The sequence below is a fragment of the Oncorhynchus mykiss genome, chromosome 11, assembly GCF_057628025.1.
Source record: "Oncorhynchus mykiss isolate SJ-2025 chromosome 11, ASM5762802v1, whole genome shotgun sequence".
Taxonomy (NCBI): Eukaryota; Metazoa; Chordata; class Actinopteri; order Salmoniformes; family Salmonidae; genus Oncorhynchus; species Oncorhynchus mykiss.
In genome coordinates, this window is record NC_143032.1 from 5,855,001 (window position 1) to 5,877,650 (window position 22,650).

General features: G+C 42.9%; 1 protein-coding gene across 1 annotated transcript in view; it reads right to left on the reverse strand.

The window, feature by feature from the left end:
- The window catches only part of LOC110536541 (uncharacterized protein C8orf34 homolog), an 82,075-nt gene that overhangs the window by 14,108 nt on the left and 45,317 nt on the right, over nt 1-22,650 (reverse strand). The window contains exons 7-8 of the mRNA XM_036934705.2: nt 12,863-13,443; nt 1,863-1,959 (exon numbers count right to left, since the gene is read on the reverse strand). Of these exons, the coding sequence (XP_036790600.2) occupies nt 1,863-1,959; nt 12,863-13,443 (678 nt within the window). The remainder of the gene's footprint in view (nt 1-1,862; nt 1,960-12,862; nt 13,444-22,650) is intronic.

The window sequence follows — 22,650 nt, forward strand, 5'->3', positions numbered from 1 at the left end:
GCCTAATTCTACAGCCTAATTCTACAGCCCAATTCTACAGCCCAATTCTACAGCCCAATTCTACAGCCCAATTCTACAGCCTAATTCTACAGCCTAATTCTACAGCCTAATTCTACAGCCTAATTCTACAGCCTTATTCTACAGCCTAATTCTACAGCCTAATTCTACAGCCTAATTCTACGGCCTAATTCTACAGCCTAATTCTACAGCCTAATTCTACAGCCTAATTCTACAGCCTAATTCTACAGCCTAATTCTACAGCCTAATTCTACAGCCTAATTCTACGGCCTAATTATACAGCCTAATTCTACAGCCTAATTCTACAGCCTAATTCTACAGCCTAATTCTACAGCCTAATTCTACAGCCTAATTCTACAGCCTAATTCTACAGCCTAATTCTACAGCCTAATTCTACAGCCTAATTCTACAGCCTAATTATACAGCCTAATTCTACAGCCTAATTCTACAGCCTAATTCTACAGCCTAATTCTACAGCCTAATTCTACAGCCTAATTCTACAGCCTAATTATACAGCCTAATTCTACAGCCTAATTATACAGCCTTATTCTACAGCCTAATTATACAGCCTAATCAATAATACACAATACCCCAATGACAAAGTGATTTTTTGCAAATGTATTAAGAATTAAAAACTGAAACATCACACTTACATAAGTATCAGACCCTTTACTCAGTACTTTGTTGAAGCACCTTTGGAAGCGATTACAGCCTCGAGTCTTCTTGGATATGACGCTACAGGCTTGAGTTTCTCCCATTCTTCTATTCAGATCATCTCTTTTAACAAACTCCAAGGGGGCTCTCATGTGCCTTTTACTGAGGAGAGTCTTCTGTCTGGCCACAGTTTGTTTTTCATTTGATTTAAGCTTTATTTAACTAGGCAAGTCAGTTAAGAACAAATTCTGATTTACAATGACGGCCCTACACCAGCCAAACCCGGAACGACGCTGGGTCGATGTGCGCCGCCTTATGGGACTCCCAATCACGGCCGATTGTGATACAGCCTGGAATCGAACCAGGGTTTGCAGTGACGCCTTTAGCACTGAGATGCAGTGCAATAGATCACTGCGCCACCCAGCGGAGCACTCTACCATAAAGGCCTCGATGGTGGAGTGCTGCAGAGATGGCTGTCCTTCTGGAAGGTTCTCCCATCTCCACAGAGGAACTCTATAATATTAGGTTTTGGTAGACAGAGTGACCGTTGGGTTTTTGGTCACCTCCCTGACCAAGGTCCTTTTGCTCAGTTTGGCTGGACGGCCAGCTCTAGGAAGAGTCTTAGTGTTTCCAAACTTCTTCCAATTAAGAATGATGGAGGCCACTGTGTTCTTGGGGACCTTCAATTCTGCAGACATTTTTTGGTACTCTTCCCCAGATCTGTGCTTCGACACAATCCTGTCTCATGGACAATTCCTTTGACCTCTTGGCTTGGATTTTGCTCTGACATGCACTGTCAACAGGTGTGTGCCTTTCTAATTCACGTCCAATGATTTGAATTTATCACAGGTGGACTCCATTCAAGTTGTAGAAATATCTCAAGGATGATCAATGTAAACAGGATGCACCTGAGCTCAATTTCGAGTCTCATAGCAAAGGGTCTGAATACTAATAAGGTACTTCTGTTTTAAATGTTTTATACATTTGCAAAAAAAATTATCTAAAAACCCCGCTTTGTCATTAATGGAGCATCATGTGTAGATTGATGAGATTTTTAAAATGTATTTAATCCATTTTAAAATAAGGCTGTAACGTAACAAAATGTGGTAAAAGTCAAGGGGTTTGAATTTTTTTCCCAGAAAGCATCTGCATAAGGTAAGGCAGGTAGGTGGCCAGCCACAGTCACTCACTCTTGTCCTGCTCAAGTGGTTCCAGGATGTCACTCTCTGTGTCAATGGGAATGTGCCATGGCTGTCTGATAGCCTGTAGCTGCTTGTAGAACTCATCCTAGAGAGGAGAGGACAGGAGACATTACAGGGTTAATTCCTGCTTGTAGGTACAACAACACAGAGAGGAGAACAGGAGCAGGTTACAGCCATGTTCATGTTTAATTGAGGATTTTTTTAAAACAACAACGATCTACTAATCATTTTATTTAATAAAGATAATGCACGGATGTACAGTTTTTAGGTTGATTATGGATGATGTCTGGCTGTAGTGACATAACAAGCATGTATACTCTATACACAAACTTGCTTGGAATTAAGGAGATACATATTTACAGAGAATAATATAATCATCATGATGGATGGCTCCATACTATACGGAGTTATGCAGCTTCATTTACAAACGTAGGTATACAACACGAACTGGGCCAAAGTTCAGCGCAAACGACAGAAAAACACATTCTTCTGGAAAATATCTATTTGATACAACCTCTAGATGTCCGTTAGCAGAATGGGATTCTGAAGTTTTTAAACAAAAAACAAAACTAAAAAGAAACTCAACCTGTTTCTAAAAGTCGACAAAAGATGGAAGGGAAGAGCTGCTAAGGTACACAACAGAATGTTTTGGTAGATAGAAGGTACACAACAGAATGTTTTGGTAGATAGAAGGTACACAACAGAATGTTTTGGTAGATAGAAGGTACACAACAGAATGTTTTGGTAGATAGAAGGTACACAACAGAATGTTTTGGTAGATAGAAGGTACACAACAGAATGTTTTGGTAGATAGAAGGTACACAACAGAATGTTTTGGTAGATAGAAGGTACACAACAGAATGTTTTGGTAGATAGAAGGTACACAACAGAATGTTTTAGTAGATAGAAGGTACACAACAGAATGTTTTGGTAGATAGAAGGTACACAACAGAATGTTTTGGTAGATAGAAGGTACACAACAGAATGTTTTGGTAGACAGAAGGTACTAAGGTACACAACAGAATGTTTTGGTAGATAGAAGGTACACAACAGAATGTTTTGGTAGATAGAAGGTACACAACAGAATGTTTTGGTAGATAGAAGGTACACAACAGAATGTTTTGGTAGATAGAAGGTACACAACAGAATGTTTTAGTAGATAGAAGGTACACAACAGAATGTTTTGGTAGATAGAAGGTACACAACAGAATGTTTTGGTAGATAGAAGGTACACAACAGAATGTTTTAGTAGATAGAAGGTACACAACAGAATGTTTTGGTAGATAGAAGGTACACAACAGAATGTTTTGGTAGATAGAAGGTACACAACAGAATGTTTTGGTAGACAGAAGGTAATAAGGTACACAACAGAATGTTTTGGTAGATAGAAGGTACACAACAGAATGTTTTGGTAGATAGAAGGTACACAACAGAATGTTTTGGTAGACAGAAGGTACTAAGGTACACAACAGAATGTTTTGGTAGACAGAAGGTGCACAACAGAATGTTTTGGTAGCTAGAAGATACTAAGGTACACAACAGTAGGTTTTGGTAGACAGAAGGTACTAAGGTACACAACAGAATGTTTTGGTAGACAGAAGGTACACAACAGAATGTGTTGGTAGATAGAAGGTACTAAGGTACACAACAGAATGTTTTGGTAGCTAGAAGATACTAAGGTACACAACAGTAGGTTTTGGTAGACAGAAGGTACTAAGGTACACAACAGGATGTTTTGGTAGACAGAAGGTACACAACAGAATGTTTTAGTAGACAGAAGGTACTAAGGTACACAACAGTAGGTTTTGGTAGACAGAAGGTACACAACAGAATGTTTTGGTAGACAGAAGGTACACAACAGAATGTTTTGGTAGATAGAAGGTACACAACGGAATGTTTTGGTAGACAGAAGGTACTAAGGCACACAACAGTAGGTTTTGGTAGACAGAAGGTACACAACAGAATGTTTTGGTAGACAGAAGGTACTAAGGTACACAACAGTAGGTTTTGGTAGACAGAAGGTACACAACAGAATGTTTTGGTAGACAGAAGGTACTAAGGTACACAACAGAATGTTTTGGTAGATAGAAGGTACTAAGGTACACAACATAATGTTTTGGTAGACAGAAGGTACACAACAGAATGTTTTGGTAGACAGAAGGTACACGACAGAATGTTTTGGTAGCTAGAAGATACTAAGGTACACAACATAATGTTTTGGTAGACAGAAGGTACTAAGTTACACAACAGAATGTGTTGGTAGACAGAAGGTACACAACATAATGTTTTGGTAGATAGAAGGTACTAAGGTACACAACAGAATGTTTTGGTAGATAGAAGGTACACAACAGAATGTTTTAGTAGACAGAAGGTACTAAGGTACACAACAGAATGTTTTGGTAGACAGAAGGTACACAACAAAATGTTTTGGTAGATAGAAGGTACACAACATAATGTTTTGGTAGATAGAAGGTACTAAGGTACACAACAGAATGTTTTGGTAGACAGAAGGTACTAAGGCACACAACAGTAGGTTTTGGTAGACAGAAGGTACACAACAGAATGTTTTGGTAGACAGAAGGTACTAATGTACACAACAGAATGTTTTGGTAGATAGAAGGTACTAAGGTACACAACACAATGTTTTGGTAGATAGAAGGTACACAACAGAATGTTTTAGTAGACAGAAGGTACTAAGGGACACAACAGAATGTTTTGGTAGACAGAAGGTACACAACAGAATGTTTTGGTAGATAGAAGGTACACAACAGAATGTTTTGGTAGACAGAAGGTACTAAGGCACACAACAGTAGGTTTTGGTAGACAGAAGGTACACAACAGAATGTTTTGGTAGACAGAAGGTACTAAGGTACACAACAGTAGGTTTTGGTAGACAGAAGGTACACAACAGAATGTTTTGGTAGACAGAAGGTACTAAGGTACACAACAGAATGTTTTGGTAGATAGAAGGTACTAAGGTACACAACAGAATGTTTTGGTAGACAGAAGGTACACAACAGAATGTTTTGGTAGACAGAAGGTACACGACAGAATGTTTTGGTAGCTAGAAGATACTAAGGTACACAACAGAATGTTTTGGTAGACAGAAGGTACTAAGGTACACAACAGAATGTTTTGGTAGACAGAAGGTACACAACAGAATGTTTTGGTAGATAGAAGGTACTAAGGTACACAACAGAATGTTTTGGTAGATAGAAGGTACACAACAGAATGTTTTGGTAGACAGAAGGTACACAACAGAATGTTTTGGTAGATAGAAGGTACACAACAGAATGTTTTAGTAGACAGAAGGTACTAAGGCACACAACAGAATGTTTTGGTAGACAGAAGGTACACAACAGAATGTTTTAGTAGACAGAAGGTACTAAGGCACACAACAGAATGTTTTGGTAGACAGAAGGTACACAACAGAATGTTTTAGTAGACAGAAGGTACTAAGGTACACAACAGAATGTTTTAGTAGACAGAAGGTACTAAGGTACAGAACAGAATGTTTTAGTAGACAGAAGGTACACAACAGAATGTTTTAGTAGACAGAAGGTACTAAGGTACAGAACAGAATGTTTTAGTAGATAGAAGGTACACAACAGAATGTTTTAGTAGACAGAAGGTACACAACAGAATGTTTTAGTAGACAGAAGGTACACAACAGAATGTTTTAGTAGACAGAAGGTACACAACAGAATGTTTTAGTAGACAGAAGGTACACAACAGAATGTTTTAGTAGACAGAAGGTACACAACAGAATGTTTTAGTAGACAGAAGGTACACAACAGAATGTTTTAGTAGACAGAAGGTACACAACAGAATGTTTTGGTAGACAGAAGGTACACAACAGAATGTTTTAGTAGACAGAAGGTACACAACAGAATGTTTTAGTAGACAGAAGGTACACAACAGAATGTTTTAGTAGACAGAAGGTACAGAACAGAATGTTTTAGTAGACAGAAGGTACACAACAGAATGTTTTAGTAGACAGAAGGTACACAACAGAATGTTTTAGTAGACAGAAGGTACAGAACAGAATGTTTTAGTAGACAGAAGGTACACAACAGAATGTTTTAGTAGACAGAAGGTACAGAACAGAATGTTTTAGTAGACAGAAGGTACACAACAGAATGTTTTAGTAGATAGAAGGTACACAACAGAATGGTTTAGTAGACAGAAGGTACTAAGGTACACAACAGAATGTTTTAGTAGACAGAAGGTACACAACAGAATGTTTTAGTAGATAGAAGGTACTAAGGTACACAACAGAATGTTTTAGTAGACAGAAGGTACACAACAGAATGTTTTAGTAGATAGAAGGTACACAACAGAATGTTTTAGTAGACAGAAGGTGCTAAGGTACACAACAGAACGTTTTAGTAGATAGAAGGTACACAACAGAATGTTTTAGTAGACAGAAGGTACTAAGGTACACAACAGAATGTTTTAGTAGACAGAAGGTACACAACAGAATGTTTTAGTAGATAGAAGGTACACAACAGAATGTTTTAGTAGACAGAAGGTACTAAGGTACACAACAGAATGTTTTAGTAGACAGAAGGTACTAAGGTACAGAACAGAATGTTTTAGTAGACAGAAGGTACACAACAGAATGTTTTAGTAGACAGAAGGTACTAAGGTACAGAACAGAATGTTTTAGTAGATAGAAGGTACACAACAGAATGTTTTAGTAGACAGAAGGTACACAACAGAATGTTTTAGTAGACAGAAGGTACACAACAGAATGTTTTAGTAGACAGAAGGTACACAACAGAATGTTTTAGTAGACAGAAGGTACACAACAGAATGTTTTAGTAGACAGAAGGTACACAACAGAATGTTTTAGTAGACAGAAGGTACACAACAGAATGTTTTAGTAGACAGAAGGTACACAACAGAATGTTTTGGTAGACAGAAGGTACACAACAGAATGTTTTAGTAGACAGAAGGTACACGACAGAATGTTTTAGTAGACAGAAGGTACACAACAGAATGTTTTAGTAGACAGAAGGTACACAACAGAATGTTTTAGTAGACAGAAGGTACAGAACAGAATGTTTTAGTAGACAGAAGGTACACAACAGAATGTTTTAGTAGACAGAAGGTACACAACAGAATGTTTTAGTAGACAGAAGGTACAGAACAGAATGTTTTAGTAGACAGAAGGTACACAACAGAATGTTTTAGTAGACAGAAGGTACAGAACAGAATGTTTTAGTAGACAGAAGGTACACAACAGAATGTTTTAGTAGATAGAAGGTACACAACAGAATGTTTTAGTAGACAGAAGGTACTAAGGTACACAACAGAATGTTTTAGTAGACAGAAGGTACACAACAGAATGTTTTAGTAGATAGAAGGTACTAAGGTACACAACAGAATGTTTTAGTAGACAGAAGGTACACAACAGAATGTTTTAGTAGATAGAAGGTACACAACAGAATGTTTTAGTAGACAGAAGGTACTAAGGTACACAACAGAATGTTTTAGTAGATAGAAGGTACACAACAGAATGTTTTAGTAGACAGAAGGTACTAAGGTACACAACAGAATGTTTTAGTAGACAGAAGGTACACAACAGAATGTTTTAGTAGATAGAAGGTACACAACAGAATGTTTTAGTAGACAGAAGGTACTAAGGTACACAACAGAATGTTTTAGTAGACAGAAGGTACACAACAGAATGTTTTAGTAGATAGAAGGTACACAACAGAATGTTTTAGTAGACAGAAGGTACTAAGGTACACAACAGAATGTTTTAGTAGACAGAAGGTACACAACAGAATGTTTTAGTAGATAGAAGGTACTAAGGTACACAACAGAATGTTTTAGTAGACAGAAGGTACACAACAGAATGTTTTAGTAGACAGAAGGTACACAACAGAATGTTTTAGTAGACAGAAGGTACACAACAGAATGTTTTAGTAGACAGAAGGTACTAAGGTACACAACAGAATGTTTTAGTAGACAGAAGGTACACAACAGAATGTTTTAGTAGACAGAAGGTACTAAGGTACACAACAGAATGTTTTAGTAGACAGAAGGTACACAACAGAATGTTTTAGTAGACAGAAGGTACACAACAGAATGTTTTAGTAGACAGAAGGTACACAACAGAATGTTTTAGTAGACAGAAGGTACACAACAGAATGTTTTAGTAGACAGAAGGTACACAACAGAATGTTTTAGTAGACAGAAGGTACACAACAGAATGTTTTAGTAGACAGAAGGTACACAACAGAATGTTTTAGTAGACAGAAGGTACACAACAGAATGTTTTAGTAGACAGAAGGTACACAACAGAATGTTTTAGTAGACAGAAGGTACACAACAGAATGTTTTAGTAGACAGAAGGTACACAACAGAATGTTTTAGTAGACAGAAGGTACTCTTTGGAAAAAAGGGGTGAATTGATCATCAAAAAGAAAAGAGGACAAAGACACTTCATATAATGAATTTAAATGCCTTTATTTGTATGGCATATTCATTGGAAAGAAAGTTTTAAAACTCAACACGTTTCAGCTGCATGGCCTTCGTCGGGGTGGGGGGGGGGGGGCATAGCTAGCTACCCAGCTGCCCTAGGGCCATACAAATAAAGGCATTTTAATTCATTATATGCAGAGTGCCTTGGTCCTCCTTTGTTTTTGATCGTTTCTGAAAGTCTTGGCCGTTGAAAACAGAGAATGTGTGTCTCTCTCTCTCTTTCTCGCTCTAGCTTTTGAAGGCTCTAAAGACTACTAATGGTATTACAAGGAAAGGTACACTGGCCCGTGGAGAAGGAGCAGCCTGTCACAGGGAGAAAACCTCAGTGAACCCAACCAAAGACGCTGAGCGTTGGCTGACGCCAATGTCAGTCCCATTAGTTCTACAGCTGTTTTTATTTTCTTAAAAACCAAGTATACCTCAGAGTGCAGTCCTCCGGGCCAAACTTGAATAAATACATTGCCCCGCGTTCCCTTCTAAAGGTTTCTATGTGGTCTAGTTTTCAGTGTTAAAAGATGAAGTTTTACCAGCCAGTCAGCCAGCCAGTACAGTCAGCCAGTCAGTCAGCCAGTCAGTCAGTCAGCCAGTCAGCCAGTCAGCCAGTCAGCCAGTCAGTCAGCCAGTCAGTCAGTCAGTCAGCCAGTACAGTCAGCCAGCCAGTACAGTCAGCCAGTCATTCAGCCAGTACAGCCAGCCAGTACAGCCAGTCAGCCAGCCAGTCAGCCAGTACAGCCAGCCAGTACAGCCAGTCAGTACAGCCAGCCAGCCAGTCAGTCAGTCAGTCAGCCAGCCAGTCAGCCAGTACAGCCAGCCAGTCAGCCAGTCAGTCAGTCAGTCAGTCAGCCAGCCAGTCAGCCAGTACAGCCAGCCAGTCAGCCAGTCAGCCAGTACAGTCAGCCAGTCAGCCAGTACAGTCAGCCAGTCAGCCAGTACAGTCAGCCAGCCAGTACAGTCAGCCAGTCAGTCAGACAGTCAGCCAGCCAGTCAGCCAGTACAGTCAGCCAGTCAGCCAGTCAGCCAGTACAGTCAGCCAGTCAGCCAGTCAGCCAGTACAGTCAGCCAGTACAGCCAGCCAGTCAGCCAGTACAGTCAGCCAGTCAGTCAGTCAGCCAGTACAGTCAGTCAGTCAGCCAGTCAGCCAGTACAGTCAGCCAGTCAGCCAGTACAGTCAGCCAGTCAGCCAGTTAGCCAGTACAGACAGCCAACCAGTCCAGTCAGCCAGTACAGTCAGCCAGCCAGCCAGTACAGTCAGCCAGTCAGTCAGCCAGTACAGTCAGCCAGCCAGTCAGCCTCTATGTAGGGTGCACCCTATTCCCTATATACTGTACTGTATTGCACAACTGTTGTGGTCTATGGGCCCTGGTCAACAGTAGTGCAGTATGTGGGGGAGTAGGGTGCCATTTGGGACACAAGGCTGTGTTTCAAGGAAGAATAGTTACACCAGGAAGAGGAAGGAGAGTTACACCAGGAAGAGGAAGGAGAGTTACATCAGGAAGAGGAAGGAGAGTTACATCAGGAAGAGGAAGGAGAGTTACATCAGGAAGAGGAAGGAGAGTTACACCAGGAAGAGGAAGGAGAGTTACACCAGGAAGAGGAAGGAGAGTTACACCAGGAAGAGGAATGGGAAAGTTACATCAGGAAGAGGAAGGAGAGTTACATCAGGAAGAGGAAGGAGAGTTACACCAGGAAGAGGAAGGAGAGTTACATCAGGAAGAGGAAGGAGAGTTACATCAGGAAGAGGAAGGAGAGTTACATCAGGAAGAGGAAGGAGAGTTACATCAGGAAGAGGGAGGAGAGTTACACCAGGAAGAGGAAGGAGAGTTACACCAGGAAGAGGAAGGGAGAATCAGATCTGTTTATCCCTTTTTCCTCTACATCCAGTTTTATAACCAGGCCCAACATTCCTTCATTCCCTCCTCTCTACCCCCTTTCTCTCTCTCTCTCTAGCTGTCACGGCCGTTAAAAGAACTGGACCAAGGTGCAGCGTGTTGAGCGTACATTTTCTCTTTTATTCGAAATGACGAAACAATAAATAATACAAAACAAACCGTGACGCTTAAGGCCATGTGCCATCAAACAAAGTTAACTTCCCACAAACACAGGTGGGGAAAAGGGTACCTAAGTATGGTTCCCAATCAGAGACAACGATAGACAGCTGTCCCTGATTGAGAACCATACCAGGCCAAAACATAGAAATAGAAAATCATAGAAACACAAAACATAGAATGCCCACCCCAACTCACGCCTTGACCAAACCAAAATAGAGACATAAAAAGGATATCTAAGGTTAGGGCGTGACACTAGCTCTCTCTCTTTCTTGCATGACGCTCTCTCTCCCTGTCGATCTCTCCCTGTCTATCTCTCTCTTTCTCTCTCTCCAGCCCTCTCTCTCTCCCTCTTTCAATTCAATTTAAAAAAGGCTTTATTGGCAAGGGAAACATATGGTTATATTGCCAAAGCAAGTGAAATAAACACATTTAACAACATCAACTAAAAACTATTAGAAAATAACAGTAGACATTGCACTAAAAAGGTTTTAAAAAGGTAAAGATATTTCACGTGTTATATTATCAGCTGTGGGGGAAGATAAAAAATATATATACAAATAAATTCTCTCTATTTCCCTCTTCTCTCATTGAGCTCTAGCGTCAATCATTTGTGAATCAGAATCAGGCTGCTCCGCTCTGTTCAGCTCGCTGGTGTTTTTTTGATAATCTCACTAGGCGTCAACCACAAGTAAATGTCTGAAAAAATACAGAGGAATCACAAAATTCCTGCCCCCGCCGTTAATTAAACCCTCAGAAAGGGGTAGTGATGGGGAGAACATTGATAGTTGCATATCGCAATATTATTCTACTTGTTTTTATACTGTAGGTAACGTTCTCCAAAAATATATATATATATATGTCGCACCTGCTGTCTCTAACTCTGAATGAAAAGCCAACTGACATTTACTCCTGAGGCGCTGACCTGTTGCACCCTGTTGACCTGTTGCTGACCTGTTGCACCCTCTACAACCACTGTGATTTTGAGGAGATCTTCATGAAGGAATGGGCCAAATTACCAGCAACAGTGTGTGAAAACCTTGTGAAGGCTTACAGAAAACGTCCGTGTTGCCCAGCAACAGCCCCAAAACATCACTGCTCTAGAGGAGATCTGCATGGAGGAATGGGCCAAAATACCAGCAACAGTGTGTGAAAAACATGTGAAGACTTACAGAAAACATTTGACCTCTGAAATTGCCAACAAAGGGTATATAACAAAGTATTGAGATAAACTTTTGTTATTGACCAAATACTTATTTTCCACCATAATTTGCAAATAAATTCATAAAAAATCCTACAATGTGATTTTCTGGATTCCTTTTCTTCTCATTTTGTCTGTCATAGTTGAAGTGTACCTATGATGAAAATTACAGGCCTCTCTCATCTTTTTAAGTGGGAGAACTTGCACAATTGGTGGCTGACTAAATACTTTTTTGCCCCACTGTACAGTATTCTATACCATCTACTGCATCTTGCCGCATTTGTCGCCATCGCTCATCCATACATTTATATGTACATGTTATTTTTCATTATTTTACATTTGTGTGTATAAGGTAGTCGTCATGAATTTGTTCGATTACTTGTTAGATATTACAGCATTGTCGGAACTAGAAGCACAAGCGTTTCGCTACACTCGCATTAACATCTGCTAACCATGTGTATGTGACCAATAAAATTTGATTTGATTTGATGTTTTGGAACATCGTATAGAATTCTGAGAATCATAATACTATAATGAAACAGGCAGGAAGCAGGTCTCGAACCCTCAACCTTCTAGCCAGAAGTCCAGCGCGCTATCGACTGTGCCCCAAAAGCATGCTCAAGCGGCAGAGTCGATATCCACGCTTATTAACCCAGGGTCGTTACAGTTCATATCGTATCAGCACCTGAGTATAGTGATCATATTGTATCGTGAGGTCCCAGGCAATTCCCAGCCTTAGAAAAGAGTCCCCACAAGTCCAAAGTATATTTTAGGGTTAGAATTAGGGTTAGGTTTAGGGTTAGAATTAGGGTTAAGTTTAGGGTTTAGAATTAGGGTTAGGTTAGGGTTAGAATTAGGGTTAGGTTAGGGTTAGAATTAGGGTTAGGTTTAGGGATAGTATTAGGGTTAGGGATAGAATTAGGTTTAGGTTTAGGCTTGGGTGTTTGGGTTAGGTTTAGGGTTAGGGCTAGGTTTGGGGTAATAGGATTTTGAATGGCAATCAATTATTTGGTCCCCACAAAACAAATGTGTGTGTGTGTGTGTGTGTGTGTGTTAGTTATGTGCACAACGCAAACAAGAACACAAACAAGGCTAACATCTACCTGGAGTGTGTGGCCGTGTTCAACAGAATCAAATCTGTGATGCTTTGTGGGTAAATTGTAAATTGACTGACCGATCTACAAATCATAATGAGTTGTTATTTATCATGCAAAATAATTAGTATATCAGTCAGCTGATGTTGAACAAACCTCTGACAGATAGGCCTTGAGGCTGGAGGCCTTGCCCAGACTATCTGTTGTACTCAGCCCAGGAGGCGTGAGCAGGGGCCTGGGTCGGGTTGGCTGACTGGTGGGGGTCACCGGCCTGCTCCGTGACTTCCTGAAGGTCACCTCCTTATGACCCCTGTGACCTCTGTGAACACCGACCCCTGGGGTCACGGCCGTCATGGCCGACTTGGAGGTCAGCAGGCTGTTGGGGGTCATCGGTCTGCTGCTTGGGGTTCTGGGGGTCGTAATTCTGCTGCCGGAGTTGCTGGGGGAATGAGTCCGGTGGCTGCCGGTCATGGTGAGGGAGGTGGGCTTGCGGGTGAGCAGGGGGCTGAGTTTAGGACTGACCAGGGGATAACCTATAGAGCTGGGCTTGGCTGAGCGGGTGAGGATGGGAGACTGAGGTCGTGAAGTCTGGCCGGTTAAGGGGAGGGTACTGGGGAGTGAGGCCGGGAGAGAGGTGTGGAACAAGGGGGTGAGTAGAAGAGAGCTGTGGGGGCTGTTGGGACTCCGCTGGGCTAGTTTCCCCTGCTCTGCCAGCTTGGCCAGGTCCTTCTCCACCTCTGAAAGGAGACAGAGACAAACAGGTTGGGAATATAAATGCATAATGACATTAGGACCTAGAGTCTTCCCTTAAGTTATAACCTAGTCAGGTCCTTCTAGAGTTTTCTCTGAAGTTATAACCTAGTCAGGTCCTTCTAGAGTTTTCCCTGAAGTTATGACCTAGCCAGGTCCTTCTCCACCTCTGAAGGGGGACAGAGACAAAGACAGAACGACCATAACGAATGATGAACAAACAAGATTTATAAATCCATAACGTTACGTCATGGATTTAGAAGCTTCTGATAGGCTAATTGACATCATTTGAGTCAATTTGAGGTGTACCTGTGGATGTATTTCAAGGCCCACCTTCAAACTCAGTGCCTCTTTCCTTGACATCATGGGAAAATGAAAGGAAATCATCCAAGACCTCAGAAAAAAAATTGTAGACCTCCAAAAGTCTGGTTCATCCTTGGGAGCAATTTCCAAACGCCTGAAGGTACCACGTTCATCTGTACAAACAACAGTACGCAAGTACACTGCTCAAAAAAATAAAGGGAACACTTAAACAACACAATGTAACTCCAAGTCAATCACACTTCTGTGAAATCAAACTGTCCACTTAGGAAGCAACACTGATTGACAATAAATGTCACATGCTGTTGTGCAAATGGAATAGACAACAGGTGGAAATTATAGGCATTTAGCAAGACACCCCCAATAAAGGAGTGGTTCTGCAGGTGGGACCACAGACCACTTCTCAGTTCCTATGCTTCCTGGCTGATCTTTTGGTCACTTTTGAATGCTGGCGGTGCTTTCACTCTAGTGGTAGCATGAGACAGAGTCTACAACCCACACAAGTGGCTCAGGTAGTGCAGCTCATCCAGGATGGTACATCAATGCGAGATGTGGCAAGAAGGTTTGCTGTGTCTGTCAGCGTAGTGTCCAGAGCATGCAGGCGCTACCAGGAGACAGGCCAGTACATCAGGAGACGTGGAGGAGGCCGTAGGAGGGCAACAACCCAGCAGCAGGACCGCTACCTCCACTTTTGTGCAAGGAGGAGCAGGAGGAGCACTGCCAGAGCCCTGCAAAATGACCTCCAGCAGGCCACAAATGTGCATGTGTCTGCTCAAACGGTCAGAAACAGACTCCATGAGGGTGGTATGAGGGCCCGACGTCCACAGGTGCGGGTTGTGCTTACAGCCCAACACCGTGCAGGACGTTTGGCATTTGCCAGAGAACACCATGATTGGCAAATTCGCCACTGGCGCCCTGTGCTCTTCACAGATGAAAGCAGGTTCACACTGAGCACATGTGACAGACGTGACAGTCTGGAGATGCCGTGGAGAACGTTCTGCTGTCTGCAACATCCTCCAGCATGACCGGTTTGGCGGTGGGTCAGTCATGGTGTGGGGTGGCATTTCTTTGGGGGGCCGCACAGCCCTCCATGTGCTCACCAGAGGTAGCCTGACTGCCATTAGGTACCGAGATGAGATCCTCAGACCCCTTGTGAGACCACATGCTGGTGCGGTTGGCCCTGGGTTCCTCCTAATGCAAGACAATGCTAGACCTCATGTGGCTGGAGTGTGTCAGCAGTTCCTGCAAGAGGAAGGCATTGATGCTATGGACTGGCCCGCCCGTTCCCCAGACCTGAATCCAATTGAGCACATCTGGGACATCATGTCTTGCTCCATCCAACACAGACTGTCCAGGAGTTGGCGGATGCTTTAGTCCAGGTCTAGAAGGAGATCCTTCAGGAGACCATCCGCCACCTCATCAGGTGCATGCCCAGGCGTTGTAGGGAGGTCATACAGGTACGTGGAGGCCACACACACTACTGAGCCTCATTTTGACTTGTTTTAAGGACATTACATCAAAGTTGGATAAGCCTGTAGTGTGTTTTTCCACTTTAATTTTGAGTGTGACTCCAAATCCAGACCTCCATGGGTTGATACATTTGATTTCCATTGATACTTTTTGTGTGATTTTGTTGTCAGCACATTCAACTATGTAAAGAAAAAGTATTTAATAAGAATATTTAATTCATTCAGATCTAGGATGTGTTATTTTAGTGTTCCCATTTTTGAGCAGTGTATAAACACCATGGGACAACGCAGTCGTCATACCGCTCAGGAAGGAGATGCATTCAGTCTTTTAGAGAGGAACGTACGTTGGTGCGAAAAGTGCAAATCAATCCCAGAACAACAGCAAAGGACCTTGTGAAGATGCTGGAGGAAACATGTACAAAAGTATCTATATCCACAGTAAAACGAGTCCTATATCGACATAACCTGAAAGGCTGCTCAGCAAGGAAGAAGCCACTGCTCCAAAACCGCCATAAAAAAGCCAGACTACGGTTTGCAACTGCACATGGGGACAAAGATCGTACTTTTTGGAGAAATGTCCTCTGGTCTGATTAAAAAAAATAGAAATGTCTGGCCATAATGACCATCGTTATGTTTGGAGGAAAAAGGGGGAGGCTTGCAAGCCGAAGAACACCGTCCCAACCATAAAGTATGGGGTGGCAGCATCATGTTGTGGGGGGGCTTTGCTGCAGGAGGGACTGGTGCACTTCACAAAATAGATGGCATCATGAGGGAGGACAATTATGTGGATATATTGAAGCTCTATGGCTGTAACATGGATTATGGGAAGTTTTATGGCTGTAACATGGATTAGGGGAAGTTTTATGGCTGTAACATGGATTAGGGGAAGTTTATGGCTGTAACATGGATTATGGGAAGTTTATGGCTGTAACATGGATTAGGGGAAGTTTATGGCTGTAACATGGATTAGGGGAAGTTTATGGCTGTAACATGGATTATGGGAAGTTTATGGCTGTAACATGGATTATGGGAAGTTTATGGCTGTAACATGGATTAGGGGAAGTTTATGGCTGTAACATGGATTAGGGGAAGTTTATGGCTGTAACATGGATTATGGGAAGTTTTATGGCTGTAACATGGATTAGGGGAAGTTTTATGGCTGTAACATGGATTAGGGGAAGTTTATGGCTGTAACATGGATTATGGGAAGTTTATGGCTGTAACATGGATTAGGGGAAGTTTATGGCTGTAACATGGATTAGGGGAAGTTTACGGCTGTAACATGGATTATGGGAAGTTTTATGGCTGTAACATGGATTAGGGGAAGTTTTATGGCTGTAACATGGATTAGGGGAAGTTTATGGCTGTAACATGGATTATGGGAAGTTTATGGCTGTAACATGGATTAGGGGAAGTTTGTGGCTGTAACATGGATTAGGGGAAGTTTTATGGCTGTAACATGGATTAGGGGAAGTTTTATGGCTGTAACATGGATTAGGGGAAGTTTTATGGCTGTAACATGGATTATGGGAAGTTTATGGCTGTAACATGGATTAGGGGAAGTTTATGGCTGTAACATGGATTAGGGGAAGTTTATGGCTGTAACATGGATTATGGGAAGTTTTATGGCTGTAACATGGATTAGGGGAAGTTTTATGGCTGTAACATGGATTAGGAGAAGTTTTATGGCTGTAACATGGATTAGGGGAAGTTTATGGCTGTAACATGGATTATGGGAAGTTTATGGCTGTAACATGGATTAGGGGAAGTTTATGGCTGTAACATGGATTAGGGGAAGTTTATGGCTGTAACATGGATTATGGGAAGTTTATGGCTGTAACATGGATTATGGGAAGTTTATGGCTGTAACATGGATTAGGGGAAGTTTATGGCTGTAACATGGATTAGGGGAAGTTTATGGCTGTAACATGGATTATGGGAAGTTTTATGGCTGTAACATGGATTAGGGGAAGTTTTATGGCTGTAACATGGATTAGGGGAAGTTTATGGCTGTAACATGGATTATGGGAAGTTTATGGCTGTAACATGGATTAGGGGAAGTTTATGGCTGTAACATGGATTAGGGGAAGTTTATGGCTGTAACATGGATTATGGGAAGTTTTATGGCTGTAACATGGATTAGGGGAAGTTTTATGGCTGTAACATGGATTAGGGGAAGTTTATGGCTGTAACATGGATTATGGGAAGTTTATGGCTGTAACATGGATTAGGGGAAGTTTATGGCTGTAACATGGATTAGGGGAAGTTTTATGGCTGTAACATGGATTAGGGGAAGTTTTATGGCTGTAACATGGATTAGGGGAAGTTTTATGGCTGTAACATGGATTATGGGAAGTTTATGGCTGTAACATGGATTAGGGGAAGTTTATGGCTGTAACATGGATTAGGGGAAGTTTATGGCTGTAACATGGATTATGGGAAGTTTATGGCTGTAACATGGATTATGGGAAGTTTATGGCTGTAACATGGATTAGGGGAAGTTTATGGCTGTAACATGGATTATGGGAAGTTTTATGGCTGTAACATGGATTAGGGGAAGTTTATGGCTGTAACATGGATTAGGGGAAGTTTTATGGCTGTAACATGGTTTTAAAGAGCAACTGAACACGCCTATTGGCACGTGTGTTTTTCCTGTTGCTCATTAGGGAAACGAGATTTCAGTCTTGGAGGTGTGTTTCCTGACCAATTCTATGTGTGGTTAATGATGATTGTCCGTCATGAGACACTGTAGATTCAGAGATACATGTTGACATTTTTAGAGAGAGAGATAGAGACAGAGGCAGAGACAGACAGAGAGAGAGACAGAGGCAGAGACACAGAGAGTGAGAGAGAGAGAGAGAGAAAGAGAGAGAGAGAGAGAGAGACAGAGAGAGAGAGAGAGGCAGAGACACAGAGAGTGAGAGAGAGAGAGAGAGAAAGAGAGAGAGAGAGAGAGACAGAGAGAGAGAGAGAGAGACAGACACAGAGACAGACACAGAGACACAGCGACACAGAGACAGAGAGACAGAGAGACAGAGAGACACAGAGACACAGAGAGACAGAGAGAGAGAGAGAGAGAGAGAGACAGAGGCAGAGACACAGAGAGTGAGAGAGAGAGAGAGAGAGAGAAAGAGAGAGAGAGAGAGACAGAGCGAGAGAGAGAGAGACAGACACAGAGACACAGAGACACAGAGACAGAGAGACAGAGAGACACAGAGACACAGAGATACAGAGAGAGAGAGAGAGAGAGAGAGAGACAGAGGCAGAGACACAGAGAGTGAGAGAGAGAGAGAGAGAAAGAGAGAGAGAGAGAGAGAGAGAGAGAGAGACAGACACAGAGACAGACACAGAGACATAGCGACACAGAGACAGAGAGACAGAGAGACACAGAGACACAGAGAGACAGAGAGAGAGAGAGAGAGAGAGAGACAGAGGCAGAGACACAGAGAGTGAGAGAGAGAGAGAAAGAGAGAGAGAGAGAGACAGAGAGAGAGAGAGAGAGAGAGAGACAGAGGCAGAGACACAGAGAGTGAGAGTGAGAGAGAGAGAAAGAGAGAGAGAGAGAGACAGAGAGAGAGAGAGACAGACACAGAGACAGACACAGAGACACAGAGAGACAGAGAGACAGAGAGAGAGAGAGAGACAGAGACAGAGAGACACAGACACAGAGACACAGAGAGAGAGAGAGAGAGAGAGAGAGAGAGAGAGACAGAGGCAGAGACACAGAGAGTGAGAGAGAGAGAGAAAGAGAGAGAGAGAGAGACAGAGAGAGAGAGAGACAGACACAGAGACAGACACAGAGACACAGAGAGACAGAGAGACAGAGAGAGAGAGAGAGACAGAGACAGAGAGACACAGACACAGAGACACAGAGACACAGAGAGACAGAGAGACAGAGAGAGAGAGAATTTCCAAGACAATTATAAAATAACATAGATTTGCCTCATTTTATTGTTAAAACGAAAAAAGGAGAAAGCGACGGCGACCACCACATAATACTCGGGGTACGAGATGAAACAATAGGAGAGGTGGTGGATTGAATCATGGAACAGATTAGCAGCTAGAAAGAAGAGGAATCGGGTTGGGTTGTACAACAGCTCCCTTCAACCACCTAGCGGGGAGAGTCTCTGTTTCAATATAAACAGCCCAACTCGGGCGTAAAACAACTAGAAATCAAAGACATCTGATGGCTTGAGGCCGTTTCATAAAGAAAAGAATGCAAAGTGTGCCGTGCCGTCCACACAAGGGCTTCTCTCGTGTCTGTAGAGCCAGCCAGAGTACAGTTCTCTGTGTTGTAAAGCCACAAACTCACTGCATTTCATTCAGTGCAGTGGGTAGAGAAGTTATAATAATTCATGTTGGATTAGATGAAAAAATAATAATTATACATTTAAATGGTAATCAGTCCATTAATCACAACTCTAACACTGATCCAGCCCCCTACACTCTCCCTTCCTCTCCTCACCGTCTCCATAGGTAAGACTGGCTCCACTACAGTCTCCATAGGTAAGACTGGCTCCACTACAGTCTCCATAGGTAAGACTGGCTCCACTACAGTCTCCATAGGTAAGACTGGCTCCACTACAGTCTCCATAGGTATTTTTATTTTTATACTGTGTACTAGGTACTGTGTTACAGTGTATTGTGTTACAGTGTACTGTGTTACTGTGTACTGTGCACTAGGTACTGTGTACTAGGTACTGTGTTACAGTGTACTGTGTTACTGTGTACTGTGTTACTGTGTACGAGGTACTGTGTACTAGGTACTGTGTTGCAGTGTACTGTGTTACTGTGTACTAGGTACTGTGTACTAGGTACTGTGTTGCAGTGTACTGTGTTACTGTGTACTGTGCACTAGGTACTGTGTACTAGGTACTGTGTTACAGTGTACTGTGTTACTGTGTACTGTGCACTAGGTACTGTGTACTAGGTACTGTGTTGCAGTGTACTGTGTTACTGTGTACTGTGCACTAGGTACTGTGCACTAGGTACTGTGCACTAGGTACTGTGTACTAGGTACTGTGTTGCAGTGTACTGTGTTACTGTATACTGTGTTACTGTGTACTGTGTTACTGTGTACTGTGTACCAGGTACTGTGTTACTGTGTACTGTGCACTAGGTACTGTGTTACCGTGTACTGTGTACCAGGTACTGTGTTACTGTGTACTGTGCACTAGGTACTGTGTTACCGTGTACTGTGTTACCGTGTACTGTGTTACCGTGTAACTAGGTACTGTGTACGATGTACAGTACTGTGTTATTTTGTTACAGTGTACTGTGTTACTATGTACTTTGTACTGTGTTACAGTGTTATAGTGTTGTGCTGCTGGCTAAGAGAAAACGTTTTCTTTCTCACTCTCAGAGTGTTGGAAACTAGTCTATTACTGTAAAGATGGAGATAGTCGACCGTTGTCTTTTCAAGAGCTTTTATTCTTATTTTTAAGAGCTCAGAGTGAACATGTTGCCAACACAGGACATCCACGTGTGTCCCTCAGAGTGAACATGTTGCCAACACAGGACATCCACGTGTGTCCCTCAGAGTGAACATGTTGCCAACACAGGACATCCACGTGTGTCCCTCAGAGTGAACATGTTGCCAACACAGGACATCCACGTGTGTCCCTCAGAGTGAACATGTTGCCAACACAGGACATCCACGTGTGTCCCTCAGAGTGAACATGTTGCCAACACAGGACATCCACGTGTATCCCTCAGAGTGAACATGTTGCCAACACAGGACATCCACGTGTGTCCCTCAGAGTGAACATGTTGCCAACACAGGACATCCACGTGTGTCCCTCAGAGTGAACATGTTGCCAACACAGGACATCCACGTGTGTCCCTCAGAGTGAACATGTTGCCAACACAGGACATCCACGTGTGTCCCTCAGAGTGAACATGTTGCCAACACAGGACATCCACGTGTGTCCCTCAGAGTGAACATGTTGCCAACACAGGACATCCACGTGTGTCCCTCAGAGTGAACATGTTGCCAACACAGGACATCCACGTGTGTCCCTCAGAGTGCATGCAACACAGGACATCCACGTGTGTCCCTCAGAGTGCATGCAACACAGGACATCCACGTGTGTCCCTCAGAGTGCATGCAACACAGGACATCCACGTGTGTCCCTCAGAGTGCATGCAACACAGGACATCCACGTGTGTCCCTCAGAGTGCATGCAACACAGGACATCCACGTGTGTCCCTCAGAGTGCATGCAACACAGGACATCCACGTGTGTCCCTCAGAGTGCATGCAACACAGGACATCCACGTGTGTCCCTCAGAGTGCATGCAACACAGAACATCCACGTGTGTCCCTCAGAGTGCATGCAACACAGGACATCCACGTGTGTCCCTCAGAGTGCATGCAACACAGGACATCCACGTGTGTCCCTCAGAGTGCATGCAACACAGGACATCCACGTGTGTCCCTCAGAGTGCATGCAACACAGGACATCCACGTGTGTCCCTCAGAGTGCATGCAACACAGCACCTCCACGTGTGTCCCTCAGAGTGCATGCAACACAGCACCTATGCAAAAGCCCTCACTCTGTCACATAAATGGTATTCCAGTGTCTGACTGCATGCCAGCTGAACATCTAGTGCCATCCACACCGCCAGTGTGTGTGAAGGATACCCCTCTGAAGCCTAGTAGTCTAGTAGCCTAGTAGACTAGTAGCCTAGTAGCCTAGTAGCCTAGTAGCCTAGTAGCCTAGTAGACTAGTAGTCTAGTAGTCTAGTAGCCTAGTAGCCTAGTAGTCTAGTAGTCTAGTAGCCTAGTAGCCTAGTAGCCTAGTAGCCTAGTAGCCTAGTAGCCTAGTAGACTAGTAGCCTAGTAGCCTAGTAGCCTAGTAGTCTAGTAGTCTAGTAGACTAGTAGTCTAGTAGCCTAGTAGCCTAGTAGCCTAGTAGTCTAGTAGTCTAGTAGCCTAGTAGACTAGTAGCCTAGTAGTCTAGTAGTCTAGTAGCCTAGTAGCCTAGTAGCCTAGTAGACTAGTAGCCTAGTAGCCTAGTAGTCTAGTAGCCTAGTAGTCTAGTAGTCTAGTAGCCTAGTAGACTAGTAGCCTAGTAGTCTAGTAGCCTAGTAGCCTAGTAGCCTAGTAGCCTAGTAGCCTAGTAGTCTAGTAGTCTAGTAGCCTAGTAGCCTAGTAGCCTAGTAGTCTAGTAGTCTAGTAGCCTAGTAGCCTAGTAGTCTAGTAGTCTAGCAGACTAGTAGTCTAGTAGCCTAGTAGCCTAGTAGCCTAGTAGTCTAGTAGCCTAGTAGTCTAGTAGCCTAGTGGTCTAGTGGCCTAGTGGCCTAGTAGCCTAGTAGCCTAGTAGTCTAGTAGTCTAGTAGCCTAGTAGTCTAGTGGCCTAGTGGCCTAGTAGCCTAGTAGTCTAGTAGTCTAGTAGCCTAGTAG